At 43.5% G+C, this 17,038-nt stretch overlaps 1 protein-coding gene and 1 long non-coding RNA gene across 6 annotated transcripts; one reads left to right on the top strand and one right to left on the bottom strand.

Annotated features, from left to right (window-relative positions):
• Positions 1-318: 318 nt before the first annotated feature.
• LOC133376768 (glycine N-acyltransferase-like protein 3) lies at positions 319-15,541 on the bottom strand. Of its 5 annotated transcripts, XM_061609534.1 has the most exons (8): positions 15,355-15,443; positions 15,036-15,244; positions 8,959-9,049; positions 8,581-8,709; positions 5,762-5,869; positions 4,680-4,806; positions 1,715-1,835; positions 319-996 (listed from the first exon to the last, which is right to left on the bottom strand). In XM_061609534.1, exons 4-8 carry the CDS (start codon positions 8,656-8,658, stop codon positions 555-557), a joined length of 876 nt encoding a protein of 291 aa, XP_061465518.1. In that variant the 5' UTR covers positions 8,659-8,709; positions 8,959-9,049; positions 15,036-15,244; positions 15,355-15,443; the 3' UTR covers positions 319-554. The 5 variants fall into 5 exon arrangements, with proteins under 5 accessions (XP_061465518.1, XP_061465519.1, XP_061465520.1 ...); XM_061609535.1 differs by lacking the exon at positions 15,036-15,244; XM_061609536.1 differs by lacking the exons at positions 15,036-15,244; positions 15,355-15,443 and adding an exon at positions 11,296-11,382.
• LOC133376770 (uncharacterized) lies at positions 12,109-14,615 on the top strand. Its single transcript, XR_009760562.1, has 2 exons — positions 12,109-12,184; positions 13,888-14,615. It is a non-coding gene; the product is annotated as an uncharacterized LOC133376770 (long non-coding RNA).
• Positions 15,542-17,038: the final 1,497 nt, after the last annotated feature.

Consider the following 17,038-nt stretch of genomic DNA (forward strand, 5'->3'; position numbering starts at 1 on the left):
TTCTCTCTGCCTGCCATTGGCTGTGGGTCCACCTACAGTTGGCCTCCTTCCTTTCCACCCTACCAGTCCCAATGGGCACCAGCTACCACTGGCAAACATGAATCTTTGGGGACAGGAGGAGATTAATCTTCACAGTCTCATTTAGTCCATGGCTGTGAATAGTCCATCTTTTGATATGTGGCACCCTTCTTTACCTGTACCCTACAAAGTGTTTCTTCTTCTTCAAACTGGAACAGATTTTCCAAACATATAGGGGACAAAGCCACACTTATGGAATGCACAACAAAACATGCCAAAGGAAATTATTTTTATTATATCATTGGGTCTCTGCTTTGGCTGTTGTCCATGTTGGATGTGAGGTGAACGGAAACATTAAAAATGCGTTTGAGGGAGGGTCAGGAAAGTCCAAGATTAAGGAGGAAAGGCAAAGGAAGCAAAAAGGGAGGGAGAAACACTTGAATGGTGGTCAAAACTGGACAGTGGATGGACCTCCCTCCTTCTCTCTCTCTCATTCAGAGTGCTCCTGAAGTCGAGTGAAGGGGCTGGGCAGAATGCTAGGAAAGGTATTTTTGTCTCTCCTCCTCTTCCCTCTGATAAGCTGAAGAATGGATGCAGATATTGCACAGTTCAGATAATTTCTGGAAGCCATAATGCTCCTGCAAATTCTGCATCCGGACATTGTTTAGGGCAACAAAGCCATATATGGGGTATCCAGCTGCATGGGCTTGCATGGCATGTGCCGTCATCGCCACAGTTAAATAGCCCCTTCGACGGTACAGTGGAAGGGTGTAACCATGTCCCATTGCGCCTGAAGGATCCATGAGGCTCCAGCTGATAGGGTGACCATTGGTGTCCAGGATGCAGGTAGTGGGGAACCACTGCACTATGTTGGCCAGGTACCTCCGGCTTTGTTCATTGCCCCCATGGAGCCATGTTTCATTCAGCAGATCAACGTGGGAGCTATTCAAGGAAGCAAGGGTGAAGCTGGGATCTAGCCTGGAAGAGCAGAGAGGTGAGAAGAGATGGAGAGAGAGCTGAACATAAGAATGCAAAAATTACCTTGCTGGCCTGTCCCAAAAGTCCACCTAATCCATCACTCTAACAGTGGCCAGACAGATACCTGGAAAAACCACCAGTAGGGTGGCATGAAGGTGATAGCAATCTCCTGTTGTTTGCTGCAGAATCTAGTAGCTTGGGCTACAACCTAATGATCAATTAATTGTTCAGATTAACTGATGAAAGAACTTTAGAAACAACTGCAAATGCATCCCCGATTAATCAATAATAAACTGATTAAAATGTTGTTTAATGTATTACATATACAAACTGCAGGAGGCAGGCACCATCTCAGAAGATCCCCTCCCCCCATCACTTTCACCCAGCAGGGAATGCCTCTTCTAAGGTGGTGTCTGCCACAGACAAAATAGCTCACCCTGCTGTTGGGATGCCTTTTCTAAACTGGACCCCTGATACAAACCTCCTTTTGTGTGGCATTCTCTCTCTCTCTTTTCCTGGAGAAGTCAGTGCCACCCCTTGGAGGGCTGCCCTTCGTACTGACCTGGCTGCCCCAGCCATGAGAAGGCAGACTAAGGCGTGAATGGCAGCTTGGACCACAGGCACCTCAGCAATAGAGATTCTCTAACTGGAAGCACCCCAGGTATCCCAGTGCCTCAACTAGGGTGAAAGAGAGGGGGGGAGCAGGATGGATACTCACTGGCGCTGAGGCAGTTTATTCGGGTTGGGGTGGAAGTAGGTGAAGTGGGGAATTGCAGTCAACTGGGCTTTCCTGGCGACAGCAGCATCTTTAGATACTTCATATATCCCATCCTGGTTGCCTATACCAAGCAGTGAAAAAATTCACAGAGAGAATAAAATTGGAGGGTGGGGCAGGAAGTTGTTAGATGTATTGAGCTGCCATCACTCAGCAGGGCTCCCAAGGCACACTGCTCCCTTTCTGCCCCTGAACGGTGAAGAAGCCTATTATCCTTGGGGGCTGTGGAAGGAATGCAAGTGTAGGCAGGCAAGTGATGAGAGCCCTTGCGAGCCAATCAGAGGAGTTGAAAGAGGAACAACCATGATGACCTCATGGGAATGGTGGGTTGTGGGGTAGAGGCCATTCCAGAACAATGCTGCTTGTCAGGAGGCAATAGAAGCAGCATAAGCGTAAACTGCATGTTATATAAAAACTGACAAATCACCGGGCCCGGATGGCATCCACCCGAGAGTTCTCAAAGAACTCAAAGGTGAAATTGCTGATCTGCTAACTAAAATATGTAACTTGTCCCTCGGGTCCTCCTCCGTGCCTGAGGACTGGAAAGTGGCAAATGTAACGCCAATCTTCAAAAAGGGATCCAGAGGGGATCCCGGAAATTACAGGCCAGTTAGCTTAACTTCTGTCCCTGGAAAACTGGTAGAAAGTATTATTAAAGCTAGATTAACTAAGCACATAGAAGAACAAGCCTTGCTGAAGCAGAGCCAGCATGGCTTCTGCAAGGGAAAGTCCTGTCTCAGTAACCTATTAGAATTCTTTGAGAGTGTCAACAAGCATATAGATAGAGGTGATCCAGTGGACATAGTGTACTTAGACTTTCAAAAAGCGTTTGACAAGGTACCTCATCAAAGGCTTCTGAGGAAGCTTAGCAGTCATGGAATAAGAGGAGAGGTCCTCTTGTGGATAAGGAATTGGTTAAGAAGCAGAAAGCAGAGAGTAGGAATCAACGGACAGTTCTCCCAATGGAGGGCTGTAGAAAGTGGAGTCCCTCAAGGATCGGTATTGGGACCTGTACTTTTCAACTTGTTCATTAATGACCTAGAATTAGGAGTGAGCAGTGAAGTGGCCAAGTTTGCTGACGACACTAAATTGTTCAGGGTTGTTAAAACAAAAAGGGATTGCGAAGAGCTCCAAAAAGACCTCTCCAAACTGAGTGAATGGGTGGAAAAATGGCAAATGCAATTCAATATAAACAAGTGTAAAATTATGCATATTGGAGCAAAAAATCTGAATTTCACATATACGCTCATGGGGTCTGAACTGGCGGTGACCGACCAGGAGAGAGACCTCGGGGTTGTAGTGGACAGCACGATGAAAATGTCGACCCAGTGTGCGGCAGCTGTGAAAAAGGCAAATTCCATGCTAGCGATAATTAGGAAAGGTATTGAAAATAAAACAGCCGATATCATAATGCCGTTGTATAAATCTATGGTGCGGCCGCATTTGGAATACTGTGTACAGTTCTGGTCGCCTCATCTCAAAAAGGATATTCTAGAGTTGGAAAAGGTTCAGAAGAGGGCAACCAGAATGATCAAGGGGATGGAGTGACTCCCTTACGAGGAAAGGTTGCAGCATTTGGGGCTTTTTAGTTTAGAGAAAAGGCGGGTCAGAGGAGACATGATAGAAGTGTATAAAATTATGCATGGCATTGAGAAAGTGGATAGAGAAAAGTTCTTCTCCCTCTCTCATAATACTAGAACTCGTGGACATTCAAAGAAGCTGAATGTTGGAAGATTCAGGACAGACAAAAGGAAGTACTTCTTTACTCAGCGCATAGTTAAACTATGGAATTTGCTCCCACAAGATGCAGTAATGGCCACCAGCTTGGATGGCTTTAAAAGAAGATTAGACAAATTCAATGTCAAATTCAAAGGGCTATCAATGGCTACTAGCCATGATGGCTGTGCTGTGCCACCCTAGTCAGAGGCAGCATGCTTCTGAAAACCAGTTGCCGGAAGCCTCAGGAGGGGAGAGTGTTCTTGCACTCAGGTCCTGCTTGCGGGCTTCCCCCAGGCACCTGGTTGGCCACTGTGAGAACAGGATGCTGGACTAGATGGGCCGCTGGCCTGATCCAGCAGGCTCTTCTTATGTTCTTATGTTCTTATTATTTTATGTAAGTCATTATGGGGGGTCCTTCTGGACCAAAATGCAGACTAGAAATGAAATAAACCCTTTAATTTGCCATTTTAAACATTTGTAACTAGAGTGATTAATGAATGGTTAAACATGGATTTTCCCTCATTTTTTCTGTGCATGCTTATGATGGACTGAGAATTGTCATTTGTTTTTAATGCATCAGAAATAACCCATTATAAATTGAAGGGGCATTCTGTACTTATTCTGAATTAATTAGTCAGCAATAAAGAGCCTATCACTAACTCTGAATATTGCTAAAAGTCGTTACTTTTGTCACCCTCTACTTGCAGATATTGGGAGGAAATAAAAGTTTTCAACAAACATCGAAAACCCATCAGTGTTGGGGGTTCCTTCACTTCTGAGAGAAGAGAAACCCAAACGATTGGTGCCACAATGCTAAAAGGCACATGCTCCAGTCCCAGCATGCTTTGTCACAGGGCCATGTGGTACCATCAGCTGATCTTCATCCACAAAACTAAGCGACTGGAGTGGGATGCAGGGGGAGGAGCAGCTTCTCAGATCCAGAACCGTGTAGGTCTTTATACACCAGTGGTAAAACTTTATTGGCTTAGGGCAGTATATAAATAAAATAAAATAAATAAATAAATAAATAAATTCTAGCTTGTACGTTTTCTCCCCTATATATTGTTTTGCCCATATTTCTCTATTTGTTCACTTCAGCTGCTTACATTTCCCCATCAAATCTGGATTAAACAACTAAATTGGGTCTTCTCATCTTGTTACTCTTCCCTTAGAAAGAACTTCTGGTTACCATAGAGACGAAGGTTTTGGTCCCAGTTGACAGCATCTGTATCGAGCAACAGTGTCCGGTATGCATCAAGATCCCGGTAAAATGCTCCATACAGGTTGGTATACATATCCGCATTGTCTGAAGCAATCTTAAAGAAGGACATGGGGCACATTAACATAGGGCTTATCCACATGGCGATTTATTGTGTGTCTGGGGCTACTTGCATCCCCTTGTAATTCGCATGGTTCACATGACGTTACTGGCAAACAGAAGCTATCACACAGTTTTCCCCATGTAAATCCATCAATCCTCTGATAATCCGAAAAGGGAAGGAAAAAATGTCTCCACACCGCAGACGCTGTGCTCCGATGCTTTTAGGTAGGGGTGTCAATTGTTCCCCTCTCCACGCTCACTCCCTCTTCCATTTCATTTCCTGTGTGATGAAGAGAAACTCCACTTCTCTCTCCCTTTCTGTGAGCTTCTTTTATGTTGTTGCAAATGGTGCCTTTATTTCATTTCCCCCCCTAACTTGTGCACAAAAGCATAACATTGCTCAAACAAAGATTTGTATTTCACCTGTACTGTACCAGTGAAAGTGCAAATAATCACACTTCCGGGTTGTTTTTTAAAATGAAAATTACTGGTAGAACAAACTGAGCATGCTCAGTTGCCAGGTAATGAGAGGGAGTCAGAATATTAAGTTAGAGGGCGTGGTCTTTAGGAAACTGCATGATTGATGCTACCCCTCAAGTGTGACTAGAAAACACCGTGTTTGCAGTTGGCATTGATCCCTTACTGTACATGTGCCTCTGAGCATATGGTGAGTGGTGGCAACACCTGCAATCAGGATGGCGTCTTTAGCACAAAGTTATACGCCCATGTGGATAAAACTTCCTGCCTTTCCCTTAACTAGCCTGTTCTTGGTTTGCTGTCTTTTTTTCTGACAGGACTTCTGTGCTTTTTATCCTACAAAAAAACCAACAACCCCTTTTAATTTGAGCCTGGCCTAGAGAAGGCCCCAGCACAGAAGGAACACCTCAGGATGTCATTTCCTGCTGAGATCCCATAATAGTACGTTCCACAGGATCTCCAACGGCTATTACCTCTCTGCATGGCCGAGTAAGGACAGCTTTGAACTCTGGCCATGAATCCACAATCACCTCATGGCCAGCTGGGTTCCCACGGTTTATGTTCATGACTGCACCATGGACCTGTCAAGAGTCATAGGATATCAGAACTGGTGCTGCAGTTGAAAGAGGCAGGGAAGAAAATCAGTGGTGTGGTGTGTCTAATCTTGACTTGTATCGGCTATGAGCCTTGAGTGGTGCTGTCTGAGGGCTCATCCAAACGGAGTGGGATAATCCACGTTTTCCATATCCGGTTCATCATCTGACAGTCCTCACTTTGCCTGTTTGTTTGCTCTTTCCCAATAAAAAAACCCACTTTTTTTGCGCCCACACACGCAGCGAGAGGACCCGTACTTCCTCTCGCTTTTTCTCAGCTCCGCCCACAACACTCCCCCCTATCAGCCAATTGTCCGCAAAAATATGACGTATGCTCCTCTTCCCCTTTGCAACAAAGCACAACAAGGCGCATGCGCTTGAACGTACGAGCGCGAAAGTTTGAATTTCCTGATGGTTTGGTAGTAGTGGCTGTAATGGAGTTCCTTGTCGCTCACCACTCTGGAGCAGCGCCGGCTGCGGGGGGGGGTGTGTCTCCAGGTGCCCCTGACCATCCAGGGGGATTGTGGGCAGTGCAAGGGATCAGCGCTTGTAATCGCTGGGCGAATCCCCCCGTAACTCTTGGGCTCATTCACTGCAGAGTTCAGCCCCGGACCATTATGCGGCTCGGCAGCAGGAATGCTGCCCCTGAGGGAAGCAAACAGACTCCCCCATGGGTGGCCGCTCTTGGCTCAGGCAGGGAATGCGGGCAAACAGCCCCACGTGCTGCTGTGTCAATCTGCGCTGAAGTGACCAGCACAGGCTTTGCAGTGTTCCCTCTGGTAAAAGAAACATGCAAACCACTTGTATGCCTATAATTCCTGTATTTTTGTTTGTATTTGCGATATTTCGCAAAACCAAATGTATGCTTTTCTACCTTTACACATATTAACGTTTCTGGAGATACACATGATTGCAATTCCACTTCTTTCTCCAGAACAGCAAGTAACAATGTGTCATGTCTAGGAAGGTAGACCACCAGGCTCTATGGTTGCGGGTGGCTGAGACGCTATAGCAAACCACTTATATGCCAATAATTCCTGTGGGTTTTTTGCTTGTGTTTGCGATATTTCACAAAAGGACTGTATGCTTTTCAGCTCAGCTGGGCTGGGCTGTGGAGAACCTGCAGGCTGTGGTTGAAATTGACAAGACTCAAAGAGAGTAGCCTTGCAGGCAGGAAAGCGAAATTGACTAAGAGTGTGTGAGTGTCTGTTATCCAAGAGGAAAGCCTCTATTTCTCTTCTCCCCCCCCCCCTCGACTCTGGATGCCTGGAAGCAAAGACCAATACGTTCAAGAAGGGCATTTGATGTGGGGGGTGAGGGGTGGAAGGTAGAGGTTAAGCAAAGATAAATATTTTCTCCCTTGAAAAAGTTTCCAAACAACCACAATTGCAGATCTCACCCTGAGCGGCTGCCCAGTTTGCAGGCTGGCTAAAAATTAACCGCTGCTTCTGCTTCTGCGCAAATGTGCTTTTTTTGCATCTGCACAGTAGAAGTTGCAGGGGGTCCCCCCAACACCACACCATTGCTCTGATTGGTTCCTTTTTCCCGGGCTTTCCCTGGACATTCGCGCACATGCGCAACAGTGGAAATACGTGATTGGCTGAGAATGAGGGAAGGGATATGGGGAACCGCCCAAGAACCGCCCATCAACCACCCACAGCTATAAAGTCCGCGGTATTGCATCCGAGCGCCCGAAGGTACAGCGGATGATTCCCTGTTTAAAAAAGCAAATCGCATGATTTGTGGTATTGCAGGAGCGGATTTAACCGTGTGAAAATGCGCAAAAGTGTGCGGCATCATATGGACGACCGAAAAATAATGAAAACACAAAGCGATCATGTCACACATTTTACAGTCGTCTGGATGAGCCCTGAGTGAGAACTAGTGATGGGCGAATCTGGCAATTGCAGTTTCTCTCAGTTTCTAATTTTTTCCAGTCTTCAGGTCAGTTCTTCACATTTCTACATCAGTTTGCATTAGAAAAAAAATCTTCATGAAAATTCATCCACATTTTAGTGTCAATTTCTCCTAATATACACGTTGTGTTTTTTTAAAGTGTTTTAAAATTTGTATATTTGTATATTTGTTTTTAATGTTTTTAATTGTTGTAAACCGCCCAGAGAGCTTCGGCTATGGGGCGGTATACAAATGTAATAAATAATAATAATTTTTGCAAAGCTATTTTCCCTAATACAAACCATTTTATGTTATTTTCCCTAATATATGCACACTTTACCCTAGTGCATGCATTTTTGTACATGTCACTTGGCTGGAGAACTGCAGTGCAAAATATGGAGAAATTTCAAAGGAGGGTTGTATTTCAAAGTTCACACATTGTTTCAGAAAGTATAAATCAGTAAATTTGCCTTTAAATGTGAACTGAATCGAATTTCTCCCCATCCCTAGTAACTTCCTACTTACCACCTGATGAACAAAGTGCAGGGCCATTTTACATATTATACACATTTCACACAAACTGTACTCTCCATATGGCGCTGCAGCCAATCTTAGCTCTCTGTTGAGTATACTTGTATGATACTCACATTTTCAAGCATCTGTTTGTTGACCTAAAAACCTTAGGCATAAGCCTAAAAATGAAACATGAAAAGTTATTCTCAGATACCAAATGTAGAACTTTGGAAAAATAAAAGATGTTGGCAGGGGTCTGGCCCATATTTCTAGCTCATAAACCAGATTACCACAAGTGTCTGAGGGAGGCTCTTCTTCAGCAGCCCCTCCAGCAGCTGCAACTTGGAAGGACAGGATAGGATCAGCATATTTTGGGAGGCCAACGGGCAGGTACCAGCAGAAACAGTGATGATAAGCACCTGGGAGAGAAGGCGAGAGACGAGTTCACTGTGCCTTGCTGTAGTCCCCAAACGGAGAAGCCGTCTATCTCACTGAAATTACAGACTTATTTAACCCCTGTGCCAACACAGGTACGTGATGGCACAGCAACTGAGCTTCTAACTGTAACATGAAAGCCCTCCCCCTTTCTTTCCAGCTCAATGCTCCAGACAGACAAAATAAATTCTCTCATGAGCCACTGATGTTCTGTCACACTGTCAGCTGCTCACCTGAGGTCCTCTAGGTCTTCCTGTTGAGACGTACAGATTGTCTTATGAGACACTGAAGCTCTGTCACACTGTCAGCGGCTCACTTGTGGGCCTTCAGAAACCAACAACACAACACAAACCCACTCAGTCAGAGTCTTGCCCAGCTAGGTCTTTGTACGGGCTGCTTTGCTTCAAGAAGGCGGAAAGTTACATTTTTACTAGAGTGAATGAACCATTAACAGGTATCTTCTTTGTATTCACTGGTGCATCTAAGTAAACCTTGACCGTGGACTTAATGATCTTAGACCCCTTCCCTTAGATGGCCTTGTGATTTCAGTTGTGAAGCACACAATTAATATTTCTCTTTTCCCTCCCACTGCTATTCAGCTTTACCACTGTTGCCCTGCCTGATGATTCCTGCATTGAGCAGGGGGTTGGACTTGATGGCCTTATAGGCCCCTTCCAACTCTACTATTCTATGATTCTATGATGTGTTAGAAACACAAAGAAGAGTTTGCTATCCCTGATTTAAAAAAAGAAATACCATGAACACATGCAGTTCCACATAATAAAATTACTTAAATCATAGCGCCATTATGACTACTGGAATAAAACGGAATAGACTTTACCAGTGTCCCAAAGGACATGAGGTGTTCAACTCACTGGGAGGAAGGATGGGATATAAATTTAATGAAATAAACTCATATTCTAGAGAATACAAGAACAAGCTCACTGCAGACCTTTCCCACTCAACAACACAGGGAAAACCAGGTATTGGGGTGCATGATGTGTGTGAGACCATTGGCTTGTATGCACAGCCCTGGTCTTCCTCCCCATCCCTGGATACAGCCTATACAGCCTTTGTACATAAATGCAACGACCTGGAGATGCCTAATGTTATGCTATCAATGGCTACTAGTCATGACAGTTGTGTACTACCTCTATTATCAGAGGCAGTATGTCTCTGAATACCAGTTACTGGGAAATGAGGAGAGTGCTATTGTGCCCAACTCATGTCCTGCTTGTGGGCTTCCCATAGGCATCTACTTGGCCACTGTAAGAACAGGATACTGGACTAGATGGGTCTTTGCTCTCATCTGTATCCGGGCTCTTTTTACAATCTTAACAGACAAAAGAGCCCTAGAGTCTTTTTGGTTGGGGATGTGATGGAAGGGAGTGCTTAACCTTTACTGTGCTAGGCATCTTCTCCCTGAAACTCTACTCCCTCTGCGTTTGCCCTTGCTAGTATTCTAGTCCTATGTTTACCTCACAAACATGGGCCTAGCATCCTGCAGGGTGATAACAACTGGCAGGGGAAGGGTTAAGCAATCTCTTCCCTCCCATCCTCACTCCAGTGCAAAATCCCCCTCCCAATGGCACTCTGCAAGGCCGATGGGCCACCAGGGTTTTGTTATACAGTAGGGCCCCACTCATACGGCTGGTTACGTTCCGGACCCCCACTGAAAAGCAAAAACTGCTGAAAAGCGGAACTCATTGAATAGAATGGCGCGTGATGACTGAAAACCGCCATAAAAGCGGAACAAGCGCCCTATGAGTGGGGCTTTAGTCTAATTGCATCTAACTGAGACCGCTGCACTAGCGAAGCGCCGTAAAGCGAAGCGCCGTAAAGCGAGGCCCTACTGTACACCCAGTGTAAAGTGCTACTTATCTCATTTTATCCTCTCAGTTGTTAGAGAGTATTGGGAAATAGCAGAGTTTAGCTTAGCGTAGCTTGCTCAGTGTTTCTGTGCAGCGTGTGTGTGGTTTACCTGAGAGAAAGCAAGTTTTTACCTTGCTTTGTATTATGGAGACTTCAGACTTGTTTTAAAATAAGCAAAGGCTACTTAATTAAACAAAATACATACTTGATAGGAAAGGCTCTAGTTCTAGCTAACTAAGGCTGCAATCCTATACCCACTTACTTGGGAGGAAGCTCATTGAACTCAATGGAGCTTACTCCTGAGTAGACACGTATTGTGCAGCGGTAACTAAGTAGGAGGTACAATGGCCAGACTTGGTCATTACCCTCATGCTTCAGGGGAGAGGAACAAAGGGCTCATCTACACTGTAGTTTACTGTGTTTTGTGCTACTCACATCTTCTTTACATTTGCATGGTTCACATGACATTGTTGGCAAACAGAAGCTATCATGCAGCTTCCCCCCTGTAAATCTGTACTAATGCAATCCACTGATAATATGAAAAGTGTGGGGGGAAGTCTCTACTCCATTTCTGTTGTGCTTGCAGACACTTTGCTCAGATACTTTTAGATGGGTGTGTCAGTCGTTCCCCTCTCCACACTCACTATCTCTTCCTCCCTTCTTTCATTTTGTTTCCTGTGGGCTGACAAGCAACTTACAGGTGCTCTCCTTCATTATGCTGGCCATTTTTCTGTTGCTGTAAACAGTGCCTTTCTTTTCTTTTCCCCCTAACTTGCGTGTAAAAGCTTAACACTGTTCAAACAAAGATTTGTATTTCAGCTGTATCCTATCAAGCACAGGCACGGAAAATACAGATATTTGCACTTCTGGGTTTTTTTTAAAGAAACCTACTGCAGCTGGTAGAACAGACTGAGCATGCTCAGTCACCTAGCAACCAGAGGGAGTGGAAGTGTATAATTAGAGGGTGGGGCCACAAGACTAATCCTTCCCAGAGGAATGCCTACTTTTGTGGATAAGAAAAACTGATTGATAGCTAACATTGAGCAAGAACTATGGATGGTGCAAATCTATAATAAAGGCAAATGAAGTGCATTTGCTATGAAAAAATGCTCCCATGTAAATGAGCCCAAAGTCAAAGATGTCTGCTCTCCCTTGTCTGATCTGAGAAGGAGGAAGGAGAGTTTGGAAGTGAGGTCAACTCCCTGAGAGTATCAGTTTACAATGGAAGGAAGACAGGTAGAGGAACACAGGTAAGATTAGTCTGCCTAATCAGCTGGAGGACCCTCTCTCTATCTTCCCTCAGGTGTGCAAAGAGAACCAAATAGGAGTTGCTCCTGCCACATTTCTAACAACAATAAGGCAATGAACACACTAGTTGCCTACAGCAAAGTGTTTTCATTAGCCACACCTGGAGGGGGAACAAGTTGATCTGCCAATCAGCTGCAAAATTTATTTGAAGCTGAATTTAAAAAATGCACTCAAGCTGCTCCCACCAGGCTTTACAGTTAAAAGGGGTGGGTTTGACCAGCATTGTGTGGTCCCATTTTCAGAAGAGAGAGGTGGAGATGCATTGGAACTGGCAAAACAGTGAGTGTGTTTCTACCCTAACCTTGGGAGATACATCAGGTTATGAAGGCCTATCCAATGAGATTTAGGTCACATCCACACTATACATTTAAAGTGATTGTATACCACTTTAAACAGTCATGGCTTTCCACAAAGAACCCTGGGGACTGTAGTTTGTTAAGGGCGTTGAGAGTTGTTAGAAGACAGTTAACAACTACAGTTCTCAGGATTCTTTGGGAGAAGCCATGACTGTTAATGTGGTATAAGAATGCTTTAAATGTATGGTGCGGACATGGCCTCAGAGCTACATTTAAACCTACTATTTCTATTCTAGCCATTGATTAGACTGCTCTGGTGCCACCAAACTGGGAGACACGGGGCTGGTACTTAAGATTTGTTTTAATCCTTTTGAAAAGCTTCATTCTAATTTACAATATACCATCTCCTTTCCTATTGGTGCAAAAAGTGGTGACTGAAGCAACCTTACAATGAAATAAATGTGTTCCATTTTGCAACATGTACATAGGTCTCTCATTACTTCTGTGAACTTCACCTAGAGGTGTGTTTCCCCATTAATTGCCCATGGACTGCCAGTTCATGTTCAGAATTTACTACTTGTGAATTCTACCTTATATAACTTTTGGCATAACCTGTGAGTTTGTTGAACCAGACACACCATTAATAACCCCACAGGTTATATCAAACATTTTTTTCAGTCAAAGTTATTGTAGTGAATGAAATGAAGTTGCTGGAGCAAATTAAACGAAGCTGATGGTTTGAATTGGAGAAGAATACACCCTTCTGTGTTCAGATTGCCTGGAGAGATACACAGAATTCTTGGATTATCAAAATTCTGGATAAACAGAAATGTCATTGTTATACAGGATGATCCAGAAGCGAGCAGGTCTTCACCACTTGTGATGAGTTACTTTTTGTTCATGACCACATCTGTCTGTTGATACCCAGAGAGCACTAACAGGGTACTCCAAGTAAGAGGATGAGAAGTAGACGCTTTGGCAGCTGGGTGCCATTTTCAGTGACCTAACCCCACATGAGTTCATCCTGCTTCTGAGGCAGAGTTAGGAAAAGTTACTTTTTTGAACTATAACTCCCATCAGCCCAATCCAGTGGCTATGCTGGCTGGGGCTGATGGGAGTTGTAGTTTAAAAAAGTAACTTTTCCAAGCTCTGTTCTGAGGTGACTCAGGAGTTCCACAAGAAAACTATGAGGTACATGACATGGAGAGACAGTGACTTGCCCAACTCTGCTTAGTAAAGGAATACACAGAGTTCTCCTTTCTTTGGATGATAAACCCTGGCCCTCCACAAGTACATTTTTATTCCACAAGTACATCTTTCACCTCTTTGCTGTGGTTGCAACAAAATGCATTTACTGCGGTTCCATTTGAAGTATAATTGAGCACTGAAGTATTATTATTTCATTTATTATATATGTTATTTTGATTAAATATTATATAATCTCATTTATTTTATAATAAATACTCATATTTTTTTATACATCTTCCTTTAGAATCTCAAAGTAGCTTACATAGGGCCTCCCTGTAGTCTCACATCCAGGCACTGCTTTGTTCCATCATTCCTATGCTCACTAGGTCCTCCCATAGCAATCAACAGAAAAAAAAAGAAATGTAAAAGAAATGCAGATAAATTCAATAACAGCTATTCCTATTTATTTCCTTTCTGTGTGTCCATTTTCCTCCTCAGTGCCTCCTTCCCCCTGGCCGAGAACTTGCTGGCCTTGAAAGCTGAGAGCCGTGGGACAGTCTTGCCTCCGGATGGATCATTTGCTTAAGTTGACCGTAAAATTGTGTCTGCTCCAATGCCGCCATCGGGGTGCTGGAGGGAGCCTAGGCCATTCCAGCTGTTTGGCACAGTGGCTGGAGGGCAAGTAAGATGCCAAGTCAAGATTCCCTAGAGAGAAGGCATGGTTCAAATGCCTCCCTTGCAGCCTGTGGCATGAATATTGCCTCTGAGAAGAGCAACTGATAATATCTCAGCCTGGGGAGGAGTTCCTGCTGCTTTGACATCATCGCCACTTGGATAATTCCTTCATTCCTATAGTGGAAGATGTTCTGCGGTGGGGGGTAAGGACCCTGGAAAAATGCCAACATCTACCAGCTGGTCCCCACTTGTGGTTCTGGCCCCAGCCTGTCTGCAGTCAACCCAGGGCTTTTACTAGAAACGGCTTCTGCCACTTGGACAGAAGAATAAATGATTGTTTATTCCACTGAGGTGGTCTAGAGACCTCATTAAAATGATATTTACTCTGTGCCAATTTGCTTTGCTCAACCAACCAACCAACCAGGATAAATAGTCCTTGAAGCCAAGCTTTATGTGACATTGCATTTTTTATTTTAATCTTGTTTACTATACTCTTTTAAAACTTGTTTGATTTTTGCAATGACCATTGGTTATAAAGTTAATTGATCTACTGCATAGTCCAAGGGATGCTTTATTACTGAAAGATGGAGATGAGTGAGTCTTGGCAGGCAGACATTTGAGGGAAGGTCCACACCATATATTTAAAGCACATCTAACATACATTTAAAGCACATGACTTGCCACCAAGAACCATGTTATGGAACCCATGAGATCCTGAGCTACACCAGGAAAGGCAGCTTTGGAAAGGACATTAGAGGTTCTTCATGACCACAAACTGGGAGTCTTCAACAACAGATTTGAGATCACCTCTTTTATCTCAGGCAGGGAGATTGTTGGGCAGTAGGTACGCTAACAAAATACCCCATCTGTCCCAAGTGCCCAACTCCAGATACAAATACTTAAAAGTTAGACTCAACTGGGCAAGGCCACAAGTAAAGGAGATAGAACTCTTGTAAACTTAATCTACCCACCTTTCAACCTATGTTGGTGCTGCTCTGAGAACTCAGGTGGGAATAGATAGGACAAATAGGTAAAAAGGGGGGCACCCCAGGATGACAAGAAAGCTTGAGTGAAAATACGTATGTAAATTCACAAATTTTTATTCCAATGTCAAAGATAAAAATGGTCTGCAAAAAAGCCCAACGCGTTTCAGCTAATGTTATATAGCCTTCATCAGGGGCTGTAAGAAACAAATACATACAGGAGTGACTTTACATTTTTTGCAAATTATCATCATACAGTTTTGTTTTAAAAAACAATGGGGTGGGAGTACATATATTTCTTACTCACATGACTGTCTATATTTTTTCTTAAATCAAGACTGTAATGGATCAGATTCTTTCCACAGAATTGTTGAGAATCAGCAGCACGTTCCTCAGGGCTAATCCAGTAAGTGTGTCCGTTGTAGGTAGTGGGGTAAAATGTAGTCGGTCGCAAAGTACTTTCAGCTGGGATAAAATGCATGATGTAATTGCAGTCTAGGGATCTTGTGTAAAGTGCGTATCTTTACAATAAGGGAAGGAAATCCAGGTCCTCATTCAGTCCATTTGGGGAAAGGGTATTCAGTTTGAGGATCCATGCTATTTCTCTTCTCATGAGTATATTGGAATTAGGTCCACGTGTTCTTTCTAAACCCCAAAATACAAAATCCTTGTGGGTATGGTCATGCTCTAGAAAATGGTTTACTAGAGGCACGGTTCTCCTTTTGCATTTGATGATATTAAGTGTTCTCCAATTCTGATTTTAAGGGGCCTGATGGTTTGGCCAATGTATATTTTAGGACAACTACACTGTATAATATAGACTACATGCGAAGTATTGCACGTTGTAAAATGTGTGAGGAAGTGTTGTTGTTGATCATAAAGGTTAATAAATTGAATCTTTTTTGAAGTGTGTTTGCAATATACGCAGCGTCCGCATGGATTGTGTCCAATGGGTCCTCGTGAGCTCAAACATGACCTGGGTAAATTAGTATCGTCTCTAAAGGTACTCCTTACTAGTACATTCTGGATGTTTTTGGTCCTTTTAAAGGAGACCATAGGTTTGTCAGAACACCCAGGAATATGTGGTATTAGGTGCCAATATTTATGGATGCTACTTTGCAACCTATTGGTGATGTTGTTGAATGTTAGGTTGGCTCCTTGAAGAAAGTTTCAGCTCATTTCCTGCAATTTGTGTGTCATGTGGTTAGATTTAACTAGGAATGAGTCTAAGACATGAATGAAATCTCCCATCCAATATCATAGTGTATGAGAAATATTGCTTGAAATAACTTAATCCAGCCATTGGGTTGTCATTATTAGAATCACAGAAAGATGCTATCATGAGAACTTTGTCCAATATTCTGATCTGTGTTGAGTCAGATCTGCCCTCATGACCTACAGTTATTTTTAACATTTGCATTTGTAAATGCTTGTGTAAGAGTATGACAGCAGCTCTGGACATACTTGAATTGCCACTGGAAATTCAGCCAACTTTTTAAAATTCAGGTTGTTGCTGAATTACAGATAGGCCTCTTGTAAGAAGACGTGTGTATGGGTTTAATAATTTTAAATGTGTATTGATCTGCCAGTGTTTCTGAGGGGTAGCCATCCCCTTCACATTCCAGACAATGAGATTTAAAGGTATTGGAAATGATTAATGAATGTTGTGTCCTGCATTTAGAGATGGGTGAGCCCAAGGCTATTAATCCTGGTAATGAATCAGGCCCTTCAAGTGTTCTACTTCAGCCTCAAAACCTCACTCTCAATGTATCTTTTTAATGTTTGTAAGAACACTTGAAGGGGCCTGTCAGGGATGGGTTTCCTCAACCTACTTTGTGTAAACACAAGCTTAGTTTAAGTGTCTTGCCTTCTTAATTTTCACTGCCATCAATTAACTCCAAATGCTGTCAAAAATTCCTAGTATTATCCATATAGGGTTCAAAAAACTATTATTCATTTTTATGGTCTATATCTTTGAATGTGTGAAATGC

This window comes from Rhineura floridana, chromosome 2, assembly GCF_030035675.1.
Source record: "Rhineura floridana isolate rRhiFlo1 chromosome 2, rRhiFlo1.hap2, whole genome shotgun sequence".
Classification (NCBI taxonomy): Eukaryota; Metazoa; Chordata; class Lepidosauria; order Squamata; family Rhineuridae; genus Rhineura; species Rhineura floridana.

Bases quoted from the DNA above. Each gene is read 5' to 3' on its own strand.
- LOC133376768 (XM_061609533.1), bottom strand. From the start codon at position 15,528: ATGCATTTTATCCCAGCTGAAAGTACTTTGCGACCGACTACATTTTAC. The intron at 1,836-4,679 runs GTAACCAGAAGT...TGCTTGGTATAG, and splicing joins CCAAAACCTTCGTCTCTATG to GCAACCAGGATGGGATATAT. The intron at 997-1,714 runs GTGAGTATCCAT...CTGCTCTTCCAG, and splicing joins AATAAACTGCCTCAGCGCCA to GCTAGATCCCAGCTTCACCC.